The sequence below is a fragment of the Pleurodeles waltl genome, chromosome 4_1 (genome assembly GCF_031143425.1).
Source record: "Pleurodeles waltl isolate 20211129_DDA chromosome 4_1, aPleWal1.hap1.20221129, whole genome shotgun sequence".
Lineage (NCBI taxonomy): Eukaryota > Metazoa > Chordata > Amphibia > Caudata > Salamandridae > Pleurodeles > Pleurodeles waltl.
The window spans coordinates 912,221,561-912,249,391 of NC_090442.1; the positions used below are offsets into that span (position 1 = coordinate 912,221,561).

At 48.0% G+C, this 27,831-nt stretch overlaps 1 protein-coding gene and 1 long non-coding RNA gene across 5 annotated transcripts in view; one reads left to right on the top strand and one right to left on the bottom strand.

Annotated features, from left to right (window-relative positions):
- The window catches only part of PTPN12 (protein tyrosine phosphatase non-receptor type 12), a 456,323-nt gene extending 431,521 nt beyond the window's left edge, over window positions 1–24,802 (bottom strand). For all 4 annotated transcript variants that reach the window (XM_069229677.1, XM_069229676.1, XM_069229675.1 and 1 more), the window contains exon 1: window positions 24,515–24,802. In XM_069229677.1, the coding sequence (XP_069085778.1) occupies window positions 24,515–24,613 (99 nt within the window). In that variant the 5' untranslated portion in view covers window positions 24,614–24,802. The remainder of the gene's footprint in view (window positions 1–24,514) is intronic.
- A 144-nt stretch (window positions 24,803–24,946) lies between these two features.
- LOC138288265 (uncharacterized) lies at window positions 24,947–26,566 on the top strand. Its single transcript, XR_011202362.1, has 3 exons — window positions 24,947–25,023; window positions 25,549–25,597; window positions 26,444–26,566. It is a non-coding gene; the product is annotated as an uncharacterized lncRNA (long non-coding RNA).
- Window positions 26,567–27,831: the final 1,265 nt, after the last annotated feature.

Sequence of the window (27,831 nt, forward strand, 5' to 3'; positions counted from 1 at the left end):
TCGTTGATCGGAATCAACTGAGCCGCCAAGTAAGATGTAGAGGTCTGGCATGTCCAATCCACCCTCATATGGAGATTTCTGCACAGAGCAAAAGGCCACTCAGTGCCCCCCCCCCCCCCCCAACATATAAATGGGTGTGCTTGGAGGTGAGGGATCGTACCCAAACACGGGGCACCGAGTAGGGGAAGTTTGTCAGGACATACAAATAGTGGGGGAGGCAGATCATTTTAAAAAGGGTGTTTCGACCCAATGGGATCAGAGGCAACTGACTGCAACTGGCCAAGTCTCCCCTCAGAGCGCGTGATAGGGGCTGGAAGTACAACTGCCGTGCCAAATCCCGGAGTGGGAGAGATGAACACCCAAATATTTGAAGTCACTGAGCTTTACCGGGATCTCTGGGCACCAGTCTACTCCCCCTGCGGTGCCCCGCACCTCCACAAGCAGTGACTTCCTGGAGTTTAGACCCAGCTCCCAAGGCCTCACCATGCAGCTTCAGGAGCTCAAGGCAACGAGGGCCTGAGCACTGGGGGTGCCCCAGGAACACCCAGACATTGTCCGCATATAAGGACGCCCTGTCTTCATGGCTAGTGCCCCACGGCCAACCGTTGATCAACGGGTCACCACGGAAGAGGCAGGCCAGCGTCTCGATGACTAGGGCAAACAGTAAAAGAGAGAGGTGGCATCTCGGACGCACCACCCACCGGATCGGAAAGGGATCTGATAGAATGCCATTAACCCGCACCTGCGCCGAAGGGCTGTGGTACAAAAGATGGACCATGCTCCTGAATTTCGGGCCAAAACCCATTCGCACTAGGACCCCTCCAGGAAGTTCCAAGCCAGGGTATTGAAGGCCTTGCTAAAGTCCACCAAGAGGAGTGCCAGCTCGTCCCCCAGCCGATCCGCCTGCGAAACGCCACCTGAACCCACCGTAGACAATGGTGCGTGCTTCTTCCTGGCATGAAGCAGCGCTGGTCGGGATGCACCAGGTAAGTCAGTGTACGTACCAGCCGGGCGCCAGAAACTTCATGAAGATCTTAATGTCCTCACTGATTAGTGAGATGGGCCGGTAGGATGAGCAGTGATCCCGGGGAAGGCCGTTCTTAGGTATGACCACAATCGTGGCGCAGTCCAGACTCTGAGCAAAAAAGCCGCAGCAAAGTGCCTCCTCATAGACGTTGACCGGGGGTGGGGGGTCCCGGGGGTAATACCAGATACCAGGTGCGATCGAAATTGCTTGTAGTATTCGACAGGATACCCGTCAGGACCTGCTGTTTTCCCGGATTGAAGAGCGGGGATGGCTTCCCCCACCTCCTCTTCTGACAGAGGTAGGTCCAGTTGTGCCCCAAAGACGGCAGAAGAGAGGGTAGCGGAATATCACCCAGAATAGGGTTTTCTTGTTCCGCTGTGGGCTGGGAGACTACGACGTAAAGGTTCCCGTAATAGGAGGCAAAGGTGCTTGCCATTGCCAACAGGTCCTCCTGTGCTGCGCCTGTCTGATCTCTGATAAGGGGCACTAGCCAATAAAGCAGTTTTCCGGTCTTATCGCCCGCTCAGACTCTTTGGGTCGAGGCCTGCCAATGCTGTTGAGCCTCCGCAAGGGACACCTGCCGGAACTCCGCACACCGAAGCTCCAACTGTCTCGATTCCTTCCCCCCAGGCTGTGCGGCGCAATGCTCCAGCTCCACCATTTCCACCTCCAGCTCAGTTATCCACCGTGCCTGCTGGGCCTCCCACTGCCCGACATACCCCTTAATGATGCCTCTCAAGGTGGGTTTGCTCGCCGCCCAAAGGGTCCCCGAAGAAGCAAAGCACACAATTCTGCAAGGGTGGGCCGAAGAAGCTGCGGAGGGAGATAGCATGAAATGAAGTTGACCTGCCAGGAGGCCCTCCACTCTTACGTACCTTCCCAGAAGGTCGGTGTGGACCTTGCCCACCAGCATGGGCAACATCCTATGGGGCATGAGGGCCACTCCCCTGGAGCCCCTGGAGAAACCAGAGTGGTATACCCAGTTGTAACCAAAGCGACTGAGAAACAAACATTGGAGTTCCCACTAAGTGGGTCTCCTATAGGAGAATGACCCCAGGCTATATCTCCTAATGTAACGTAGGACCATAGATCGCTTGATGCAGTCTAACAGACCATTTACGTTCCATGAGAGGATCGCAGAGATATTGCAGGTGGAGGTAATGGCACTAAATGCAACTTTGGTTCCTCGGCGGGTTCGAGCTGCCAAGCACAAGGGCTACTGTGGACAATCTGGGGCAACGGGATGGTTATGCATGTTGCCCATGCAGGTTTACAGGTCTAACCTGGAAGAAACGAAGTTAGTACAAAGGCAACAACACAATACAATTCCCCACAACCCCCCCCAAAACCACCCACCCCATACGTCTACCCCTGAAGCATCTGTCGCCACTCCCCAACACTTTTGCAACCCAGAAAAGTACAACAATGAAATTTGGGGAGTGGGGATGGGGAGCTCAAGATTTAGCAGCCTGACCATCACTGTGAAGACAAAGTAAGATAGTTCCAGTCTCTCAAGCTACTGCCTATCCCCGGCCAGGGAGCCAGCTGCTGCCAGACGTTCCGAGTCTGAGCCTCTTCCCCTTCAGCCCTGATCACTCTGAGGGAGTCTGCGTGTCCTCTGCTGACACAAACAGGGCAGGGGTGGCAGCCAGGGCAGCGCCCAGTGCTGTGCCTGCGGGCAACCCAGCCACCAGCGAGGCCTCCAGACTTCTCCTCCGCTCCCCCATCACTGCTCGCAACCTCTGGGAGCATTTCCTCCGTAAGCGGGCCGGGAGGGGGGCTCTACCCAGGGTTTCACTTCCTCCCCCAACCCCCCCCCGAACCCCCCCCTCACCCCCGTGCCAGAGGCCTCAGCAGCCCACTCCAAGGCCTGATCCAGGGAGTCAGAGAAAAACGTAGTGGATTGGAAAATAACTTTTAGGCGCGCTGGAAAGAGCAGCATGTAGCTCAGGTTCAGTGCACATAGTTTCTGTTTACCACTTCGAAGGACCTGCGCTTTTTCTGCACCGCCCTGGAGTAGTCCGGAAAAACAAAGATTTTGGAGGTCTGGTTTTGGAGGTCTGGTATCGGAGGTCTGTCTGACTCCTGGTTTCATGCAGAATTACATCTTGGTCTCTAAAGTTTAAGATCCTCAGGTTTATCGGTCGGTGCGGCGCCACTACCGGCGGACACAGCACCGTTCTGTGATGAAGGTGGAGGACAATTTCTCTGCAGGCATTCAGGTGCGAAACCAGCCCTCAAGAGCCACAGCCAGATATGGAACATCCGAAGCCTCTGGCAGGCCAAGGTCTGACCACAATGCTGCAGGCCCCCGGTGAGGGACCAGCCGCTTCCTCGCACCGTGTGATGCAGGAGTGGGGACCATGTACTTATCTACTGTAGTCTGGGCCTGGGCGGGTAGCGCTGGTCTATGGCAACCCATGGCCTGCCCGTCGGGCCCCGCGGGGCTACAGGTATAGAAAACAGCTGACCCAGCAGTGGCCCCTGCCTACCTGCTTTAGGAGGCCTCAGCCCTGCGGGTCACCGTCAGTCACCCACTCCGCCTCGGTGAATCCATGTGGCCCGGTTGCACTCCGTCTGCACCTGGGGGTGGAGGGGGTGCAATGGGTGGCAGAAAGCAGGGCCACTCCACACACACGATTGATGTCTGGAGCCTCCCAAGAAAGCCCCCAAGCAGATCACCACCTACAGCTCCGCCCATTGAACCCAACCGTCTCACGACCAAGGGCCTCAGTCCCTGGGTACCAGGAGGTCTCTCGCCTTTAGTTTGCTCCTACGCAGCTCTGGGGGGCCGCTGCTAGCTGCTCTGCCTTCTCAGGCCTGGGGGGTTGGGGGAAGAGATGCCACAGCTCTCCACCAGACTACTTTTCGGGCCAAAGAGGCCCAAGCACGCCCTACATGGCACCTGCCATCTTAGGGTCAGGCGGGCCCACGGCAGGAGCGTCATGCGGGTTCTGCCTGCCTTTTACTCTGTGGTGGGCTCTTCCCCGCCCTCCGGTCGCCTCTGCTACGCTCGTGGGCCCCAGGACCTACTGGGGTGTGGGGACCTACTGGGGTGTGGGGGAGGGGCACTTGGTCAGGTAGGATCTGGGCAAATGGCTGGCGGGCCGCAGAGCTTCGTTAGAACACGGCCGCCATGATGGCCAGCTTAGCCACGCCCCATATTTTTCCCCTTTCATAACTCTGAAACTACTGAGCAGATTTACACCAAATCACAAAAATCAAAAGCACGATCTGCAGCCCAAGTAATTCAGGGCTAAACAATCTTGCCAAGTTTACCCGATTAAGGTGTCCACTTTTTTATTTGCCCTAACAGCAACCCACAGAAGCAGTGCAAGTAATTTGATAAGGTAATCTAAGAACTTAATACCAAACTCTGTGTGGGAAATATAAACCAGACAATTTTGTCCAACTGCAAGTAAACAGCTTATATATCTATTTTCCAGCTTGTGGAGGCTATTCATATTGCAGTACCCATAAAGTTCTGCAACATATGTTGCCATGGAAATAAATTTACTTTAGTAAACTAAATTATTTCCCTTATTGGCTTGACTTCCAACTGGAAGGGAACCTGAAATCAGCCTTTATCGTTCTGTTAAATAAATAGTTGTAACGTAAATGCCTCAGTTTAAAAAGGAGTCAAAAGGTATCCCCAGAAATGTGAAGGTGTGCACTGCTAATCAAGTTCTCACCAATATTATGTCATGGTTTTTTTGTGGCTTTGGGATTGAAATTCATTGTGTGGGTTTGGTCAAGTTCATCTGCAAATCTAGCTTAGCCAACAAACGGCATATTCTGACCCATGGTCAGTAAGAAGGTCTCCAGGCCAGTAATAAAAAGATGAATAGGGATGGTGTTAACACACACCCCTGACATGGGCCCCTTTTCATTTTAAAAGGATCTCCGCATTCACCCTCAGAATCCAAAACAGGCCCTAGAAGAGACATCCAGATGCATCTGGCTCAGAAAACCAACTATGGGCTCATCCACGCACAGTGGTTTTTTTTTTTGGTTTTTTTTTAAATGTGTATATTGGCATTTACTCTAAGTTCGGTACACATGTACAAAGGCATAGATCATGGGCATTTAAACATACACAGTGGGTTAACAAAAGCATCAATATCTCCCCTCTGTCACATTGGTTAAGAGTCAACATGACAGAAAGCCAAAATATATTGAGAGCAGTGAATCTGCATGGTGTATGGGAGCATGGTACAAGTCAATAGTTATCTTGTTCAACACAAAACATGTCAACAACGCAACAGTGTTCCAACTGTGAACAAAAGCAATGTGGATTGTGTGATTTTAGCAGGTGTTCCATGTCCTTGTGGACTCTGAAGGGCGGGGGTTTGAGGGAGCCCTTTATGCGAGTTAGGGTGCCCACTGGTCGAGCAGCCAATGGGAGGACTGGGCAGGGGGCAACAAACATACCCCATCGCCCATTTGTTAGCATGTTTTGTGGTTAGAGGGTGAGTTCCCAATTATAAGACCTATACGGAGAGGGAGGAACGGACTGTTCACAGCGTAATCCCTTCAGGCATTTTATTCATCCAGCAAGGGGTGCAATTTATGAAAACGTTAAGGATATATATATGTCCCATGTCGTAGCCACATTGTCCCTTCCTTCCACCAATACACCCCCCCCCCCTGGCCGGAGCCCCCACCCCCCTCCCCTCCCCTCAGGATCTCCGGTGGCTCATCAAGGCCTCCGCTTCTGCTGAGGCCCATTTATGGGTTAGTCGAAGCAAACAGTTAAGGTAGTGTTTGTTGCATTTGGTATGTTTCGTAACCCCTAGTAAACATAGGAGCGGGACTGGAGGTATCCGGACATCAATAACTCTCAATTCCATTATCTGATGGGGGAAGACACTCCCAGACCATTTGTAAGAAAGTTACATCCTCACGGCCACATCTGGGGTACTCAGAGGATCCCCCCAGAAACATTTTTTGTAGAAGGTGTGGTGTGAGATAAGTCTGATGGAGGTAACTGAATTGCGGATACTTTAAACATGCGTTATGTGAAACTCGTTTGACCTGTTTGTAGGCCATGGTCCACTGTTTGGGGGTGAGTTCTGTGCCCAAACAGTTGTCCCAATCAAGTTTGTATTTAATCAGGGGGTCACCTTTGCCCTTTTGCAGTGTTTTATAAAGAGTCACTATTGCCCGGTGACCAAGGCCATGTGTCAGAATCCACAGCAAACATAAATGTACGGGGGTCCGTTGTCCAGGATAGCAGTGTGGAACAGACACGCCCCAATGCCATATTGTTCCTGCAGACCCTTAAAGAGGAGAGCAAGGTCCCGTCACTATGTAATCGCCTAGGTGTGTCAGTTGTACTGGACAACCTTCCATTGTATTGTCTCCGGCTAGCCAATGCACGAGCCACTGTAACAGCACTGCTGCAAAATACAGTGCCATGTCTGGGACCCCAACTCGCCTTCCAAGGGAGGGCATTGCAGGACTGTTAGTGTAACCCGCTTATGCGCTGGTCCCCACACCAGGTCTAATTCCAGACTATGCACAGCGTGGAAAAAGGATTTGGTCAAAACCACCAGTAGGGCTGCATAAGAAATAACAGTCGCAGGAGGACCAACATTTTGACTACTGACGCTCTACCCATTGGTGACAGGGGTAAGCACATCCAAAAATGCATGGATGGCCGAAGTGAGGCTAAGACTTTCCCATGGTTACCATCTAGTAAATCTTCTGTGTAGTAGATAGTCTTCCCAAGATATTGAAAAGTTTCAAAGGAGCAGGGGAGACAGCCTCCACCCAGTGAGTCCCAGCGTTCATGTTCAACCAGACGCAGCAGGAGTATACAGAACTTACCCCAGATCTCCCTGAGGCCTGCAAAATCTCCAAAGCGAGCAAGGAGGGCATAGAGTGTTGGGAGAGTAGAGAAATGGTCCTGTGGGAGGACATCATCTGCATACAGTGATACAATATGCCAGGTTGGCCCCACTCTGGCCCCTTGTGACGAAGTATAGCTGCCAGTGGTTCGATGGCCATGGCAAACAGTACCAGGGATAGGGAACAGCCCTGGAGAGTACCTCTCTCTAAAGGAAGGAATGCAAAAAGTGTTTTGCTGTTGTGGACCCGTGCCCTTGGAGCGTTGTAGAAGAGCTTAACCCATTCCAGGAAGGTAGGGCCCATCTCACTTGCTCTCAGTACTTGTAGTAAATTGGACCAGCTCAGGCTGTCAAAGGCTTTTTCAAGGTCCAAGGAGATCGCCACCGGTAGGTCAGCCTCCTTGTCCAGTGCATCCATATTATGAGGTTTGTCGCCATCGATGTGTTGGGGAGCTATAAAAGACTTAAAATCCAAGTTCTCAAGTTGTTTTAGGCCCTCCCAGTAGTGGCGACGCAAGGTTGCCAGTTGTGGGTGTGCTGCTGGGTTTGTTATCACCTCCAGGTCTAGTGAGAGGATCTGTTGTTCTTCAAGTTTCAATACACTAAGGGTTAGAGTTGTACGGGTTCCCCATGTTGTGGCGATACAGTGCACCCGCATAACAACTTTCATGGATTCCCATTCTGCTCCACGAGATCAGAGTTCTCGGCGAAGTAGGTGGAAACCTGTGTGGCTAACTTATCTCTGTATGCTGTGTCCTGTAGGGCTTCTGTGCGAAGGCACCAAGAGGGAATGGGAGGGTCTCATTCTCCCCCAATGAAATGTGATCTTGAGTGGATTATGGTCTGAGAGGGTCCAACCAAGGTACTCAGGGACCAACATTCAGTGTTACAAAGGAAATAATCCAGGCGAATGTGTACCTGATGTCCTGGTGCATAATATGAATAGTGCCTCTCCTCTGCATGGCTCAGACTCCATACATCATAGAAGTCAGATGTTGCAGCCCGTTGCTGGAAATGTTTTGCTGCGTATATGCCTGCTGTGCCCAGTAGTGGGGGCAACGAGCCATCCCAATCGGTATTATGTATACAATTAAAATCACCTTCCCATATTCCCAGGGCTTTTGGTGCAAGTAACAGGGTTGGTGAGAGGGAATCTTATAAAAGTGCCTTGGGCATTACTGGGCCCAAATTGGGATATCAAGTAGAAGGGGCGCCCATTTTTAGTATCAATTAAGACCCTCGATTTCACAAAGGTAACCTCTGGGGTCGCCCCTCGCTGCCATCCTCCAATGTCCGCCGTGGCTGCTGTCTCTCGGCTCAGCTGCTAAATTACTTGTCCTGCAGTCAGTACTGGTCAGAAATGTGCATTACTGCACCAGATGCCACCAATTATAGTAGGATAATTGTTGGGCTCAAACTGAGCACTGCTATTAAGCAGCTAATGTGGCCGACATCTTGGTCACACCCCCATCCACGCACACTGATGTAATTATAGACCACAATTTAGACTGGTTGACAGTTACAAAGCACAGGACAAGTCCAAAAATGGCAGTTGTATTTAAGCTTTTTTCACTATTGTATATCTGGCGACAAAAAACATGTTTATATTTTAAACAGTTATAGAGCACATGGCTGCAAAGACTAGTCAACTGTACCCAAGCCTAGATGGGTGTGGAAAGGAGGTGAAGCAACATGGAGCACTAGAGAAAAGCTCCCAGCAAGAAGTGTTGAAAACCACCCAAAATTTACTAATCATGGTTTTGGGATGCCGCTGGTGCGCAGAAAACGCTCCTAGCTGGGGAAATGGCGGGGAATTGTGTGCCAAAACATGGTTGTTGGAACTGGCGAAAGCCTGGGAGCATGGCTGCCAAAGTGCCATGTGTAGGGAGACTGAGTGCCAGCTGGCACTTGGGAAGGACGGCAGCGAGGGTACTGGGTGGGACCCACAGGGAAGGCTGCTCTTTCGCCCACATCATGGGTGATTGTGAAGGAGACCGATTCAAGCTGTGGTGCAGGCGGCCGGCAGTGAGGAAAGAAGTGAGCCTGCCACACCCAGCATGGGCAGTTTTGGAGGATGGTCCCGTGGGCCCCAAGGAAATCCTTGGGGCCTGCAGAGACAATCCTGTGCTGAGACGTGATGTCCCACCCCATCTGTGAAGTGAGGAGGGGGACGGGGCTAGTCACAGATATGGAAGGTGCCGGTGAAAGGGCTCCATGGGGAGCAATCATGCCCCACCCAGATGCAGCACTAACAGCACTACTCCTATGTATTCCAGGCGGCCCTTGAGGTGATCTTTGAGTGGCATCCTACCAGAGACAACCCCAAGTAGGCAGACGAATGGTGGAACAATGCTTGACAGGGGTCTACAGAATACCTTGAAGGGAGGCCTCCACCCAGAACGAAGGACTACGGTTTATGGCTCTTAAGATACCCCTGACTCATGGGGCAGGCACGCATCTAGTGCACAAGACAGGGGAGGGAAGAAGATTGGTGCTCCTCGTGAACTGATTACTACTCACTGTTGACTGGGTGGGGGTGGCCCACAATGTTGTGTGAAAAGGGCCGAAAGGTGCCGCTATTGCATAAGCTGCAAACAAGAACAGGGGGGCCTGTTGTAACTGGCAATTGGAGAGAGAGGGGTTGCCCTTGTGTTTTTCCATTCGAGACATTCTGTGAGGAGTGAGAGAAACAAAAACACAAACATAAAATAGTTACTGTTGTGCTGGATGTTACCCATATCCGCTAAGAACTGCAAAAGATCTCGGCATGGGTGGGGACTGTGGAGGCCACTGTCATGAAACACAGTGCAGCCTTTAAGGAAATGTAAACAGAAGTCCTCCAAATGAAAGAGGCTACCGGTAGCCTGCATGCACAAGCTGAGGATGCTGAAGGGAGATCCAGAAGAAATATTGTGGGACTGATGGGCCTGCCAGAAAAAATGGAGGGCACTAATGTGGAAGCATATGTAGAGAAGTTTCTGGAATCTATCCTTCAGCCGCAAAACATCTCAGACCATACTGTGCTGAAGAGCGCCCACTGGGTTCAAGTGGTACCGCCTAACCTGGAGTGCCACCTTAAACTACACAGACCGGGGTGAGGTGTTAAAAGCTGCGAGGTTCCAGGGACCAATTACAGTAGAGAACAACATTGTAATTATCTTCCCAGACTTTACTCAGGAGTTGCAAGCCCATCGCAAAACATTTGATAAGGCCAAAGCAGAACTACAGAAAAGTAACCTACAATATATGATGCTTTTCCATGCAAACTAGAAAGTCTTGATGGAAAACAAATCCTGGTTCTTCTCTGCTCCAAATGAGGTGTGGGACTGGATGGAGGGCTGGAGTCCACGGTTCTGAGGCCAGGAGGCATGGAGTCATTTGGAAGAGACTCCTCCTGGACCAGCCCACCACCAAGCGCCAGACATAGAGGTCACCAGTGATGGTGAACGAGAGACAAGGCTTGGACTGCTGACCCTGTGGTGGTCATGAAAGACTGATTTCCTGTACTACATAAATTGAAGGGAGGATATTGCCCTTGGTGGGAGGGGTCCTTCACAGGAGCCACATAGACAACCTCTCCCCACCACCCAGACAGACAGACACAGAGACAGACAGACACAGACACAGAGACAGAGACAGACAGACACAGACACACACAGAGACAGACAGACACAGACAGACACAGACACAGAGACAGAGACAGACAGACACAGACAGACACAGACACAGAGACAGAGACAGACAGACACAGACAGACACAGACACAGACACAGACAGACACAGACAGACACAGACACAGAGACAGACAGACACAGACAGACACAGACACAGAGACAGAGAGACACAGACAGACACAGAGACAGAGAGACACAGACACAGAGACAGAGAGACACAGAGACAGAGAGACACAGACACAGAGACAGAGAGACACAGAGACAGAGAGACACAGACACAGAGACAGAGAGACACAGACAGACACAGACACAGAGACAGAGAGACACAGACAGACACAGAGACAGAGAGACACAGACAGACACAGACAGACACAGACAGACACAGACACAGAGAGACACAGACACAGAGAGACACAGACACAGACACAGAGAGACACAGACACAGAGAGACACAGACACAGAGAGACACAGAAACAGACACAGACAGACAGAGACAGACAGACAGAGACAGACAGACAGACACACAGACAGACACACAGACAGACACACAGACAGACACACACAGACAGACACACACAGACAGACAGACAGACACACACAGACAGACACACAGACAGACACAGACACACACACAGACAGACAGACAGACAGACAGACAGACAGACAGACAGACAGACAGACAGACAGACAGACAGACAGACAGACAGACAGACAGACACAGACAGACAGACACAGACAGACAGACACAGACAGACAGACACAGACAGACAGACACAGACAGACAGACAGACACAGACAGACAGACAGACACAGACACACACAGACAGACAGACACAGACAGACACACACAGACACACACAGACACACACAGACACACACAGACACACACAGACACACACAGACACACACAGACACACACAGACACACACAGACACACACAGACACACACAGACAGACACAGACAGACACAGACAGACACAGACAGACACAGACAGACACAGACAGACACAGACAGACACAGACAGACAGACAGACAGACAGACAGACAGACACAGACAGACAGACACAGACAGACAGACACAGACAGACAGACACAGACAGACAGACACAGACAGACAGACAGACACAGACAGACGTAGGTTTACCCAAGTCATTATTAGTTGCCAAGAGGTTCATGAGGAAGGGGGACGACAGACACCTCAAGAAGGGGAGGGGTGTAGTTCAACCCCATCGCTTGAGACAGTAGGGAGGAATATGGTTTTACACCAGCATCTGTGATGGTAATGAATGGAAGGCTACAATCAGGATGGCATAAGTGGGTTTGGGGGGGGGGGGAGATATGACTATTAGGATGGAGGAGCACAGACAAATACCCATGCCCCTTAGCTTAACTCTTATCGTGGAAAGTGAATGGCCTGGGTCACAAGATAAAAGGGGGAATGGTAACAATTGCACCTTTCTGGGACAAGGTAAATACAAAATACTGGCACATTCTGGGTTTACATCAGACACTAGACGAGCGGGAATCTTGGTCTGTAGATCACTCCCAGTTAACACCGACTTGGACAGACCCAGAGGGCAGCTATGCAGCGATATTGGAGAAATGGAATGGTGAAACTAAATTGGTGGTGTCATGGCATGCCCACTCAAGGATGCAACCGCTGGCTTTCGAAGGAATGGGGAAACGGATCCTGCAAGCCCTGAATGCCCTCTTAATCAATGGAGGAGATCGCAGTCTGACTATGAACAGGGACTTGGATTGCATGACGGCAACAGAGGGGAGAGAAGATTATATAGACTGAGGGTGAAATGAATGGCGAGGCACCCTGACAGGAGACTACTATGGTATGCAATTACTAACTCCAAGGCGGGGGTCAAGGCTAGATTATTTCTTGGACCCCCCACTTACAAGGACATAGGTACCATGACATCACCTTCCTGCCAAGGGGGTATTCAGACCATGCACCGCTTCTCACCAGGCTCCAGCCGCTGGTTCAGACCCATCGCCCTTTATGGCGTCTGGACCCCTGGGACATCAAAAAAAAAAAAAAAAAAAAAGGTTAGGAGGGAAGGGCTTATGAAGGCTAAGGTGAAATATTTCACTGACAAAGGATCAGTGGAGGATGGGAGGCATACAAAGCGGTCATGCGTGGACATCTTATTTCTAGGGTATCCAGGAAACGTAAAGATGCAAAGAGACTGGTAGTAAAATAGAGCAATACTTGTTGTGATGGGAGCAGGACTGTCAGAATACACAAGATCTAGTGCACCGTATTACCTCATTATGGGAAGAATACAGGCATATAGACTATTCTACGAAGAAACATTTTAGGGGCTTCGAACATGACAGTATGAACCCAGCTATGAGGCCGGGAAGCTACTGGCCTGGCTGGCATACTGAGAGGAGGGCCAGAGGTGCGTTTATGAGGTTACCACTGAGGCGTTGTTTAACCGTGGACACAGTTCCAGAGATAGCAGATTGGTTTGCAGAGTACCTGGAGACTCTACTCACCCAGAAACCAATATGCAGGCGAGGAGTTGTAGAGCTTCGTGGGTGATATCCCTATCCCTGGCCTCATCCCTGAGGATAAGGTCATTTTGGACTAGGTCTTAGAGCTAACTGAGATCATGGAGGCCATACACCAACTTTCGGTTGGGAAAACTCAGGGCCCTAATGGACTGCCCGCAGAATTGTCTGAAATTGTCTCAAATGTGTGGGGAGCCACCTGAGTGATCTTCTCCTGGGCATGTATGGTGATGCACTGGTAATGGGAAGCTTCTGCAAAGATGTCAGAACTACCCAGAATGCCTTGATTCATAAATCAGGAAAGAGGCTGAAGTATTGCACCTCTTAAAGACCTCTCTCTCTACTAAATGCGGAGGCCAAAATACTGGAGAAGGTGCCAGCTACCCGCATGAAGTAAATGACACACTGATTCTCAGGGACCAATCTTTGTTTAAGCTACACAAGCAACGTGGCATAACCTTGCACACTTATATGGGGTACGTGAGAGAAGCAGAACTCGCCGGGAACCAATAGTGATCCTGTCACTGGATGCCAAAAAGGCATTCGACTTGCTAAAATGGTTGTACCTGTCGGTGGTGCTAAAAAAGATGGGTTTTGGGACGCCGTTTGTGGCCTGGTTCTGACTGCTCTACACAGTGCCACGGGCCAGAATATGAATTAATGGAATATTAACAAGGGAATTTCCCGTGGGAAGAGGTACAGACAAGTATGCCCACTATCTCACCCGTTGTTTGCCTTAGCAACTGAGTTCCTAGCAGAGTGTGTAAGGAAGAATGCATTCCTTGGAACTGGATTTCAATTGGGAGATCGCAATCCCTATATGCAGACAATATGCTACCGTACCCATCAAACCATATGCACTCTATTCCTTGAATGTTGACAATACTCCATATCTTTGGGAGATATTCCGGAATAAGTATTAACTGGCATAAATCAGTGTCTTAATCGCCATGGGGCTGGACCGCATTGGAGAACTGGAACTGCATGTTGACGTTGTTTATCTCAGGCTTCCAATATTTAGGTATCTTTATCACCATAGTCCCCATAGACTTCTACACCCAAAAACTGCCAAATCTGCTTACTCACTATAAAAAATGATGTGGACCGATGAAGGAAGCTACAGTTCTCCCTGATCGGTAGTGCGGTGCTCTATAAAATTATATTTTTTACCAAAATTCCTCTATGTGTTACAGAATATGCCCATCAAAATCTGAGGATTTTTTTTTCGTGTAGTTGAGGGGAGCACTGGGGCACTACCATGAGATGGTAGCCCACCCAGGATTGCTCTAGACCCCATGATTCATGGCCCATATGAGGAAGGTACAGCTCTGCCCAATTTTAAGTTATACTATTGGATGACGCAACCGAGGGTGATCAATGATTCATCATTTGCAGAGCAACAAGATCCAGCTTTTATGGCGGACTGGAGACTACTTCCACAAAGAGGTTTCTTGAGGGCACTCTATATTCGTACTAACATACAGGTGGGATTGAATCAGACAGCCATAGCAATTTGGACATGAGGGAGGGTGGCTAAAGAAATGGGAACATTAACTTGAAAACACCATTGTGGGACTCCGATCTATTGGCCGGCCTAAAAAAAGTTAGGTGTGGTCCTCTGGGAAAAGGGGTCATGTTGGCATTGAAGAGTCTCCAGGCCCAATATGCACTTGCAGAATCCAAGTGATTCTGCTACCTGCAGGTTAGACATGCCATAAAGGGTTACACCAGAAATAGTGGAGGAGACCCCAATTGAGTACAGACTGTTGGCAGCCCACTTTTATCACCATGTGATTTCAGTGTCTACGCAATGCTAGTCCAGAACTGCATGCAGCCCCTGGACATGCTGAAAAATAGATGGGAACATGATCAGGGCACAACTGAGGAAGCAGACAGAGGAAGACTGTAGATACCAGAGGGAGGTGGAGATAAGGGATGGCTTCCACCTCCTTCACCTTAAGATACTGCATAGGGCATACTTCAAACAGACTAGGCTTCACAAAATGGGCACACACTCCCCAAAAAGCACACTAGGGGTTGCCTCCGGAGGGGAACACTGACACATACCTTATAGGGATGCCTAAGACTGAGAACCTATAGGCATAACATACAGGGGCACTTGGAGGAGGTGTGTCACCCTGGTGAGCTAAAAGCAAAGCCTGGACTTCTGGGTGTACCAGACACTGCTGAAGTATTCGCTCTTGTTCTTTAAAATAGCACAAATGGTGGCAAAGAGGGACATTATAGAGGCATTTAGCAGTGTGGAGCATCCCAGAAAGACTGTGGGGTAGGAATATGGCCTGGTGCCTGTCAGCTGCATGTACAGTATATGAAGCATATGGCTATTCAAAGAAATATGAGAAAATATGGGGCCGTTGAAGGATGCAGGACAGCCAAGAGAAAGCCTCAATAGGCACAAAAAACCAACACGCAGGCAACTGCACAAACCTATCTGTGATGATCCACACAATCTTTGGGCATCTTGACCCACATCACTTGCTAATGAGCCTGTATCCTGACCTCGAAATAAGCCCAACAGATGCTGAAGTTGGGAATGTTATGTTTCTTTGAGGTTCTAATATTCTGAAAATAAAATGTTTTAAAAAACAAAAAGCTATGTACCTAAGTCTTGTCTGAAGCTGTATTGCGCTTTCACAAGGATAGAACTCTGCTCAGCCCACTCATCCAATTTTGTCAACACGATTTTCCCCAAAATTTAGAACGCCGAGTCCAAAAGAGATCGGCCAGTAAGACTTTGGGTCATCATCATAAACTTTCTTTAAAAGGGGTACAATTACGGATTCAGGCCATGATGGCAGAATGGCAGTCTTGAAGTCGGGACAAAAAAATAAATTTGCCCCCTGGCTATGGGACAGTCAGATTTTAGCAGGGTGAGTTATTTTTAGGTCCTACTGGCCCATTCTGTCAAGAGAGCTGGCAAAAAAACAGGTGCTCTATTTATTCAGAAGGTGAATGAGCACTAAAAATGCCTTTAAATCTTGTTAGGTCTCAGCTAGACAACGCATGCGCTGTCTCTTCTAGACTATTATAATCTTACAGTGGGTTAAGAGACCGACCGTTGCTTACCAATTGTTTGCTTGCGTAGCACTCATCAGTCCGCTTCGCCCCAGACCAAAACAGTCCGCCCCCGCCCCAGACCAAAACAGTCTGCCCTCGCCCCGCCCCCAAAACAGCCCACCCTGCCCCGGGACCAAAACAGTCCGCCCCGGGACCAAAACAGTCCGCCCCGTCCCACCCCGGGACCAAAACAGTCCGCCCCGCCCCACCCCGCCACCAAAACAGTCCGCCCCGGGACCAAAACAGTCCGCCCTGCGACCAAAACAGTCCGCCCCGGGACCAAAACAGTCCGCCCCGCCCCGCCACCAAAAACAGTCCAGTCCGCCCCAGACCGAAAACAGTCCAGTCCGCCCCAGACCGAAAACAGTCCGCCCCGCCCCAGACCAAAAACAGCCCGCCCCGCCCCAGACCAAAAACAGCCCGCCCCGCCCCAGACCAAAAACAGCCCGCCCCGCCCCAGACCAAAAACAGCCCGCCCCGCCCCAGACCAAAAACAGCCCGCCCCGCCCCAGACCAAAAACAGTCCGCCCCGCCACCAAAAACAGTCTGCCCTGCCCCGCCCCCAAAAACAGTCCGCCCCGCCCCCAAAAACAGTCCGCCCCACCCCCCAAAACAGTCCTCCCCGCCCCCCAAAACAGTCCTCCCCGCCCCCAAAAACAGTCCTCCCCGCCCCCAAAAACAGTCCTCCCCGCCACCAAAAACAGTCCTCCCCGCCACCAAAAACAGTCCTCCCCGCCCCGCCACCAAAAACAGTCCGCCCCGCCCCGCCACCAAAAACAGTCCGCCCCGCCCCAGACCAAAAACAGTCCGCCCCGCCCCAGACCAAAAACAGTCCGCCCCGCCCCAGACCAAAAACAGTCCGCCCAACTCCAGCCTAAAACAATCTGCCCCACTCCAGTCAAATCCACCATACCCCAATCCATCCCACAAAATCCCAACCCACCCCACTCCAATCCACCACATTTCACCCCACCCCAATCTACCCCAGCCCAATCCATTCCAACCCATCCCAGTCCATCACAATCTAATCGACCTCACTCCAGTACAATCCAAGCCAACCTACCCCAGTACAATCCAACCCACCCCACTCGAGTACAATCCAACCCACCCCACTCGAGTACAATCCAACCCACCCCACGCGAGTACAATCCAACCCACCCCACGCGAGTACAATCCAACCCACCCCACGCGAGTACAATCCAACACACCCCACTCGAGTACAATCCAACACACCCCACTCGAGTACAATCCAACACACCCCACTCGAGTACAATCCAACACACCCCACTCGAGTACAATCCAACACACCCCACTCGAGTACAATCCAACACACCCCACTCGAGTACAATCCAACACACCCCACTCGAGTACAATCCAACACACCCCACTCGAGTACAATCCAACACACCCCACTCGAGTACAATCCAACACACCCCACTCGAGTACAATCCAACACACCCCACTCGAGTACAATCCAACACACCCCACTCGAGTACAATCCAACACACTCCACTCGAGTACAACCCAACACACTCCACTCGAGTACAACCCAACACACTCCACTCGAGTACAATCCAACACACCCCACTCGAGTACAATCCAACACACCCCACTCGAGTACAATCCAACACACTCCACTCGAGTACAACCCAACACACTCCACTCGAGTACAATCCAACACACTCCACTCGAGTACAATCCAACACACTCCACTCGAGTACAATCCAACACACTCCACTCGAGTACAATCCAACACACTCCACTCGAGTACAATCCAACACACTCCACTCCAATTCACCTTCTTGCATGTCAACCCACTGCAGTTCCGTCCTATCACTCCAATTTAATCCACCCAGCCCAATCCAATCCACCCCACTCGAATTTACTTGAATCCAATCCAATTTGTCCCACTTCAATCCAATCCACCCCACTCTACTCCAATCCACCCCAACCTACCTCACACCACTCTAAGACACTTCACTCTACAACACTCTCTGCTACTCTACTCAACTCTGTAACACTCTACCCCCCTACTCCAACAAATCCACTCTACGACACTACTCCCCCACTCCCTGACACTAACTTTTAGACATGCTGAAAAGCAGCCACACGGGTGTACAACATGGCAAAAACACATGGCCAAGCCAATAATTCTTGCATAGCTAAGGACTAATTGGCTTAGGCAATGCTTGTTCTTTTTGTCACACTTGCTATACATTTATAGAGTGAGGTCAACTGTCACCATATGCCTTCTTACAAATTGCAACTTATTTGATCCTGGAGATTTGTGTTTACTTTTCTTTCTATGGACGTAAAGGTAGAGGATTTTGTAAAATGAATTGTCTGGCAATTGTGCTAGGGTACAGGAAGTGAGAAATTAAAGTCTAAAGGATGTCAATTGTTTTTTTTCGCATACTCAACAATTAGATATCCTGCAAAAAACACAAAAATTGTTTCAAAATATAAGCACAGTTATGAAAGCACTTTTAAAAAAAATCTTATGTGTGACGGAAACAAAGATTTTATTACGATCAAAAAATAAGTCAGAACACTTTCTTTACTTGGTGTTGTGCAAATGATAAATATTTGCGGAAACCTGATTTTCAAACATTATTGTTTGTATGTTACATCGATTTATCAGTAAACATGCAACTCAGTGGAAGAATATGGCCATTTAAATGGATAACATACTGTCTGTAAATGTACATCCACTTCATGTTATAGAAATGTATTAATTAATAGTGGTCTGGTAGCATTTTATGATTTTAAGGCATGTGGGTGCTGCTGTCAGAACATCGGCTATAATAGGGCGCAGAGATCTGGACCTTTCTTGTAGACATCCACTGGCACCCAATCTGGCAGGGAGCTTTACCACTGGGTCTCTCTTTATTAGCCAAGGCATCTGCAACCTGAAAAGGGCAATGGAATGTGAGGCCTGTGTCTTGGATACTACACAAACTAGCTTGTCCGGAGGAGAAGATGTAAGTGATGAATAAACAGATTTAGAGTGTTTGCCTAACAAGTGGGTGAAATAGTGACCTCTCGCTGGAGGCAACTGAATCATTAATGAATGGAGAATTAATAACATTCCAAAAAGCCCCACTATCTCTGAGTAAGCTTCCCTTTGCCAAAGACGCCCAGGCTTCTTCCTTAATCATGTTCTTCCTGGCCTGAATATCATCTTCATAGAGTCACCTGCAGGCGTGCGCCTCAGTTGGAATATGTGGAATGACTTTCAGTACTTGCTTAAGGTTAGAACGAACCTTTGAACAAGCCTAATCAAACAACTGAAATGGTTTAGTCGCAAAGAACCTTGCCTCAGTAAAAAAAAAAAAAAAAAAAAAAAGGGGGGGGGGGGAGGACTACAATATCTTTCAGAATTGGCGGTTTGAGGGAGCTAAAAGTTCTGGCTACATATGGACAACGCAGTCATGTGCAGGTCGCATTGGGACCTAGGCTGGATTCCTAGCTTTAGCTGGCCAATTGGTGTATAGCTACACCCTGAAAAAAACCGTGCTAAATTTTCTGGAGCAGATAGTCATTAAAGAAGGGTTTCACTACATTCCCCTGTCCTAACGACAAATCCAGGCATCACTTCGGCTTTCAGGCCCAGAATATTCACTAGAGTGGACAAAGGGTGACTATTGGACCCTGAGCAACTTTCTTTCAGGGTACGAACATTAAACCATTTGCACAATGTAGTTAAGAGCCTCATATGCCTGAGACCTCCCACTTTCAATACTGGCAAATTCGCCACTGGTCAATACACCCACATAACACTCTTGCAGCAGTGAGACAACTCACTCAGTTTAAAAGAAAATAGTGAGATATTTTTTTTAAAGGTACAAAAAGTCTGAACTCTAGGGCCGTGGCCGATCCAGGAACCTAAGACATTTATTAAACACCCTCTACAAACACAATGGGAAAGCGATACAGTGAAGCCAATCACATATAAACAATGGAGCACTTATGGCAAGATCTCCCCAAAACACATAGGGGCATCTCTCAAAGAGATAATGCCTACACTGTGATGTACCAATGGTATCCGACTTCGTTAAGGTTGTCCAGAATGTATCCTACAATGCACATGGCGTGCTGGTGCTGTAACCAGGCAACTGGCACATTCATACACCTGATGGTCATGTTAGGTCATACAAACATTTTTGAAAGAGATCCTAGGACAAATCAAAGGGATGCTGGGTTACCCTCTTCAGGTAGACCCTAGCACTTTAATACCGGGAACACAGTCACTCAATCTGGAGGGTATGACAGCTGCAGTCGGTGCGATAGTTTGCCACATGTTAGGTGCAGATAAGCAACTAATTGCACTCTTTTGGAAAAACTCTGAACCACTACCATCACATCATGGTTTAATAGACTGTAGCTTTCACTCGCTATGGAACAAATAACTGGCACGCTGTTTTGCTCTGAAAATAACTTTATAACTGTGGCTACTGGTTTTATGGTATTTAACTTCCAGCATTTCCATCTGTATTTATCACTATTCTTTTGTTAGAGTACACGAGGACCGTAGGGTTTCCACATTTATTTAACTGATAAACGTGCAATTGTACTTTGATGCCTGTCAGGTTTTTTCAGAATAAGCAGCCAAATATAATAAACCATTACACCCGCAGATAAATATTAGCATATGCCCGGATTAAGGAAACGTCATTCTGTCTTTTTTTTTTTCTCCCCAAGCTGTCTATCTGCTCAGTTGTCGACATGGAATTCATGAAAGACAGCATGGCGAGTCACTCAGAAGAAGCCCAATTTTCCAGATTTACAAAAAAAAAAAAATTACGAACAGAACACACATTGTTTTCTGCCCATCTATAAAAAGCAGTAAAAAGATGAAAACTGGGAGCCTTTAACAACTTACTGGCAATTACTAAATGACTACCTTTCCAAGTTGGGATCTCTCTGACACACACTTCCCACATTGGTAGCACTAAATACCTTTAACCGAGAGGGAATCCCGCACGTAGCAAACGCAAGCCGTCTCTTGGCCCTGGGGTTGTCACCTCCTGGATCTTAGGCAGGCATGCCGTCTTTCTCCCCGTCATAGGGGCTCTGGGTCACCTATCCCCACCCTCTTTCCCTCTTTAAGGGTCAACTTTCTCCGAAGGTTATGGGTGAAGTGTTTCCCCCACTCATTCCATATGTTTGTTGATTGCTGATGTTGCAGCCTCTGTTATTTTACTTTTCTGATAATTTTCCATAAACAAAATTTAAATTAATCGGTTTCAATTCAAACTGATGCAACTGGATTTGATGTAATATATATATAAATTAAGTTGATTCCATTACCCCTAACCATCTCTAGGGAATTCATAAAAATTACCCCAAATCCCCAATTGGGTGAAATGGGGAAGGAAAACGAGAAGCGCGCTGTTATAAAGGGGCAGTGAAGGTGAGTCTAGTGTACCTCAGAAGGTGCAACTTCTAGGTTCACTCACCCCCAAAAAGAAGTAGAAAGAAGGGCAGATTACTGAGATGCTACTATGAGCATGGGAAGAAGACAGAGCAATAAGCGAAAGCCTTGGGCTTTTTGCACCACTCATTAAAATGACCAGCTAGTGTCATATCCGTAAACGAATAACAAATGAAATGTGCTACACTTACTGGAGCTTAACACCCAGGTACCACCTTCCCTGCACTATGAAGCACACTAAAAAAATATATTATTTCAGAGTATGAAGGTGTGAGAGAGTAGTAAGGACAGACCCACTGGGCCGCCGTACGTCAGCCTCTCTACAAATTATCCTTGATAAGAGAAAGCGTCGCAGATGGATAAGACAAGCTAGACGCATTAGGTTGAAAGGGGAACAGTTTTCGCAAGCTGCATAACCCCTCCCAGAAATGAGCTGGAAAAAACAAACAAAACATAAAAACAGCGACCAGCTTAGCAATAGTGAATATTCTGGCCTCCAAGAAGGCTATCCCAATTGGGGAAAGTGTTGGGGCGGGGAAAGTGGCAATATCAAGTATGGGAGTACTTAGTTTATAGAAGAGGAAGTGACTTGGCCATTTGCTCGAGCAACAGCGGCTGGGGGTGCGAAAACACCAAGAATGCGTAGTTTTGATACTACCTCACGCCTCTTTCATCCATCACCAGACACCCCCATTCCCTTTATTTTATTCTTGCAGGTCATTTTGCATCGCTACACTTTTTTTGTCACTATTTTTCAGTCTTTCTCCTCATTCTGCCCAGCTTTTGTGATTTTATTTCTTTTGTTCTGGGCCAAAGACTCATTAGCAACCACCTGTTCAAATTAAGCACTGAGATTACGTATTCAACACAAATGACTAGGCAAATACCTCCTCATTCCAATTCGTTGCAGGCACATGTATATATCTCCGAAAAAATGGCAGTGGATATTCTGCATTTTTTTACACAGGGTCGTCAGTAGATATCCATGGTCATTTCCAAAGAGTAACCAATGCCAGTTCTTATGGGACACAATCAAATAGATTGCTTAATATCCTGCCATTAATGAGGATCTCAAGGAAAATGGAGGGGGATCTCTGGACTCAACATTTCAATAGCTCAAGCTCAAAGTAGCAACTATAGCCAAACATAACTGGAGCATAAAAATGCTTAAGTTCGGTGTGCTTTATTTATACAATCAAGTGCTAAGGAAAGTGCCTTGAGAGGAAAGGTCGATATCTTACACGTAGCAGAAACAAGTAAACAACTCCCCGAATCCCAGAAAATTATTCAAGGCTATTCATTTGATAATCACCTAGCTTCTCTCTGATACATCCCTAGCACAGCCTGCCCTGCTGGTATCATTGAAAAGACTAGGCGCAGCAAAAGAGGCGTACATTCAATCGAAAAGAGAATTGTTCATCAAACCAACCCGGGGAGCGGATGGCTGTTTTACAAATAAATTGTTTTGCGCCCCAAAATAAAGAGTTACTCTCTACTCAAAGAAAAAATAAACATGCACATGTTCTAGTCCAATAACAACGGATTTCAAACTACAAAAAAGGGCAGCACGCTAAAAAAAAAAACTGGTCAACAACACTGGTTTCCTTAAATCAGCAAAAGGAAGCCATGTGCCTCTTTCCACACAAAAAACAGCTGGCAGGCTGCGTTTTTTTTTTCTTTCCCCAGATCTTGGGAGCTGCGTGTAGCGAGCGTTCCCAAGATCAGGAAGTGCTGCAGGCTGCCTGCAACAGACACAGGCATTTTCCTCCCAGCTGGGACATGCACTTCCCGGAGTCACACTTCCTCTCACTCCCAGACCCTCCCAACATCCCGTCACCCTTGCGCAACATCCGAGGGCTTCACCATCCCTGCATGGCACACGGTCAGCAGCGGCCTTTCGGTGTCCGAGGACTTTCGCGTATCGTGTAACACCACAGAGAACAAGGGAATTCCAGGGAAAGGCTGGGCACGGGAGGGACACAAGTCACCTCCACTGATGGTGCGGCACGGGCCTAGCTTATAGTAGGTGCAATGATGGAACAGCACACGCTACATGGTTTGCCAGCCTCATCATCCAACTTCTAGGAAATGAATCAAAGATATATCCGTACGCATAACACCCGCGGCGTCGTAAAAAGGGCCTAGAAGTCACTACTACTTTAAATGCCACTGCAAACTTAGTGATTGGTTTGACAGTTAGTTAATATATCCATCATAGCACTACTCTCAGAAAGGATAAAACTAGCTAACAAAAACCATGGCTCGCTCATTATTTGGGGAGCGGGCTACATAACAGATGTGAAAATCCTATGTAAAACAGATAACCCGGTCTTCTGCCCCCCCGGCTCCTCCTTCACCAATCAATCCCTCTGAACCTTTCTTTCCTATTTGCTGGTCTTAAAGTACTTCACCGCCTTTACACTTCAGGGACCTTTCTGCAGGCACACATGGCCCTTCAGGCAGTCGCACTTCCCTAGAGCCCTCCTTATGTCCCTCGTGCAAGTTAACCAATAGCTCTTCTGCAGAGCTCTCAGTTGCCACGGTTAATGCAGCACTCACAGCCTCTACTGCAGCTTCCATTTGTACCTCTTATGCATCGCACCCCACCTATGCCTCTCCTAGAGAACTGAATAGTTCACACCCACCAGCGTCTGGCCTGAACACCCCAGCTGTACATCCATCACTATCCATCCTCTATAACTATCATAAAACATACCACCCCAATACTTCCCCACAGCCTACCTGCGTCTACCCTCCATAGTCTATCAGTGCCTTTTCAACTAAGCCCATAACGTACACAGCCCACCAGCCTCTCCTCCACAACTTATTAGTGCCCCTCCCGTGCATTTCCCGTTCGGCCCCGCATTAGCCTATTTACATTACAATCTAGGTCCCTCTGTACCACTGAAACATCCCAGGGCTCACCATGAAGTCGCTGCAGAAGGTATCTTCACCGTTGGGCTCCCTCCTCTCCATGGCTCGCACCCGCTGGATAAAGCCCCGCAGGATCGCCGCCTGCTCCATGCTGCCTCGCAATGCACCCGTTCCTCTAAACTAGCAGCTGCACTTCAAGACCCCGTGCCGGGTCGCTCATCGCGCCCGGTGGCTGTTCCTAACCTGGCCACTCTTCCTAGGCTCGGCGACTCCTCCGGGTAAGGGAGGGACTGGCCGGAACTGGCGGCGCCGAGCCCTCCAACGCCCACACAAAAACAAAAGACGGACTACATGTTAGGAACCGTTCGTTCGTGAACAAAAAAGAAGGACTGGGAAACGTCGCCGTGGCGCTAACGTGCGGCCATCATCCAATGGGAGCGAACTCAGTCTCCAACCGGAAAGGAATCGAATTGTAGACTGACCTGGTTAACCAGCCGAAGGAAGAATGTTTTGTTGGATGTTAGTCAACATGTTGGAACGAGAATAGCTCGGAGTCTCCGGTATTGACTAAATTTGGGCGGATTCAGTAAATTCCACCGAGGCTAATAGAAAGACGTGCTACATGCGTTCTGTTATCTTGTCCCCGAACATACCTTTATTACGATTAGTCAGTTATTCAGAATTTGGAGTTGTTCGTCAGTACCTGTCCTAATGGACCAGGTTTATTATACTGGTGCCAATGCTTTAAATGTGCCGGTACTCCCAAGTACTGACTACTGGCACTAATCCGTTTTTTTCTCTTGAGTACTGGGACTTCTCCTTGGCGAAGGAGAGTACCGGTCCTCATAGTGGCAGTCGAGCAGGTTCTGGTATATTAAAATGTACAGCATGGACGTCATTTTAGGGTCACTGCCCTTTACCCTCCTTACATTGCCTTTGCGACCCCTGGCATCAGAGATGGCAAAGATACTTCCAGGAACACATGACAGCTCGTTTTTATGGACGTCAGCTGGGGTCTCTACTCTTTGTTTTATGTCAGTTTTTAGTACACTAAGAGTGAATAATAATATATTTTTCACTTTTAGTGTAAATGGACTACAGTTAGCTGGAATATGCTCTTCCTTGGCAACTGAGGTAAGTAAAAATGTTTTTAAATGAATGTTGTGTGCGTGCTTGCGGGTGAGAGTGTGTTTATGTAAGAGAAAGTGTATTTGTGAAAGTGGAGGTCAAGGGGCATGTGGTGTCACTTTTGTTACCCCTGGCATTTTGGTGCATTGACATCCATGATATACAGTGCAATGACGAGGCTGTGAGAGTGGAGCATCTCTGTGCCCCTTTCTGCACTTTATCCATGTGCTGAGATGCTGTGGAAGGCTGCTGATGTGCATAATCTCATGGCAGGCGTGGGGGTAGAAAGGACCATACATTAAATTCTACGTCAGGACCGGAGTCTTCGGATTATGCTTTCTCTTCCTTTTACTATCAACACACAGCAGCCAATCGAAAACAATATCCCATCAGCCTACAGCCTATCTACGCCCCCTCCAATCAGGGCCTGCCATCTCCTTCTATTTTTGGGGCCCATTCTGTAAGGGGTACTATGGCATCTAAAGCATTTAATGCAGGGTCTAGGTTAGAAGATTGTATGGCAGCAGCAGATTGGTTTGCAGATTCTACTTTTAAATTGTTTTATCACAAACCCATTGTTGATGTGGCTTCAGGGGTTATCACTCAATTTTAAACTAGCATAATCCGAAGCCTCCTCCCCGGTCCTGACATAGAATCAAACATTTTCTAGCATTGGCAACAAGAGTTTTCAATTCCTATTAAGGGCACGGAGGCGAGGATTATCCCACCCGAGATATGATTGATATGTTAGCTCCATATGATATAATTATGAATGCTTTACCCTCCCGATGTAATCAGAACCTAGGTGTTTTGGGTATGGGTTGTTACATCAGTATTTTTTATTTTTTGCAGAAGACAAAGCTGCTTGAGGGGATACCAGAGGATGTCTTCCTGAGATGTAAAGGATAAATAGTTGATTATAAGTTGCACCGGTTGTGCTGGTTTTTCTCCAGCATGAAGAGGAACTTGGTCCTGTTCCGGAGTTCGTTGGACTATGTGATGGTTCTTTATCAGGTTATCCTTAAATTACGATGAACAAAGAAAGAGGAAGGACTATAGTGTTGAAAGACTGTATAGGAGTTGGCAGACCCTGATTGGGAGGTCATAGAGACTGTAGGCTGATAAGATATGTAGTTTATTTGTTTTTCATTATTTTCAATGGCTGCTGTGTGTTGACTGTTTAAGAAAGAGAAAGCATAATCCTCGCCTCCATGTCTTTAATAGAACTGAAAATTCTTGTGCAATTGCTAGAAACGTTTTGATCCTAATGAACTACGCAGGTTCCAATTAGAAACTACGCAGTCTTTTAAACTGTACTTTTGAAATTGGGCCTTTTACCTGCTATGTTTCACAATACATGGAGAGCCCAAATCATTATTCTGTAGTTCTAATAGTCATTAATGCTAGCAAGAAGGCTTAGAGCAGAGGTCTTCAAACTGGGAGGCGGGCCCCCCTAGGGGGGCCTGAAGTGATCCCAGGGGGGGGCCCAGACTCTGGCCAAAATAAATGTTATACAGATAACAGGCTTTTGTTTTAAGCAGAAACATGTTACTGCAGTTATAAAAAGGTAACAGTACATAACTGCAATGTTTAAATAGGTTTAGACATATTTAAACATTGCCATGTTTATAGAATAATTGTGAAAAATTCTGAGGGGGGCCCAATGATTTTTATTTTTCAACTGGGGGTGCGCAGCATTAAAAAGTTTGGAGACCTCTGGCTTAGAGGATTTGTCCCCCTGCTGCAGAAATTTGCATTTAGCCATTTGGTTAGAGTTCTGAAAGGGTAGTTTTCATTTTTCAGAACTTGATAAAATCATCATCGTTGACCTTATTTGTAGTAAACTGTAATGTCCATTAACATCACTGTGGAGCACCAGGACCTTTGCAAAAAGTGCTTTATAGAAAAATGACCCAAGAGATTGATTTTGTTTTTTGATACACAGTGGTGTTCAGATACTCTATATGATTTGGTTTTCTGTAAATGAAAAAAAAAATAAAGAAGATACCAAGTTCTGTAAAATACAAATTAAAATTAACAATGTCTTTATAATCGCAGGGATGCAAGAACAGTCCTGGACTGGTTATGTTTGCACATTGCTTTTTGGAGTATTTATATTTTTTCTGTAGAGCATTTTGTATAGAAAGACTAAGGAGACTAAGGAGATTTTGCAATTAAACAAATTGTTAAACATTTATCAACTTTGGAAGTTGACAGGCTGTACACAAATCTGTACTACA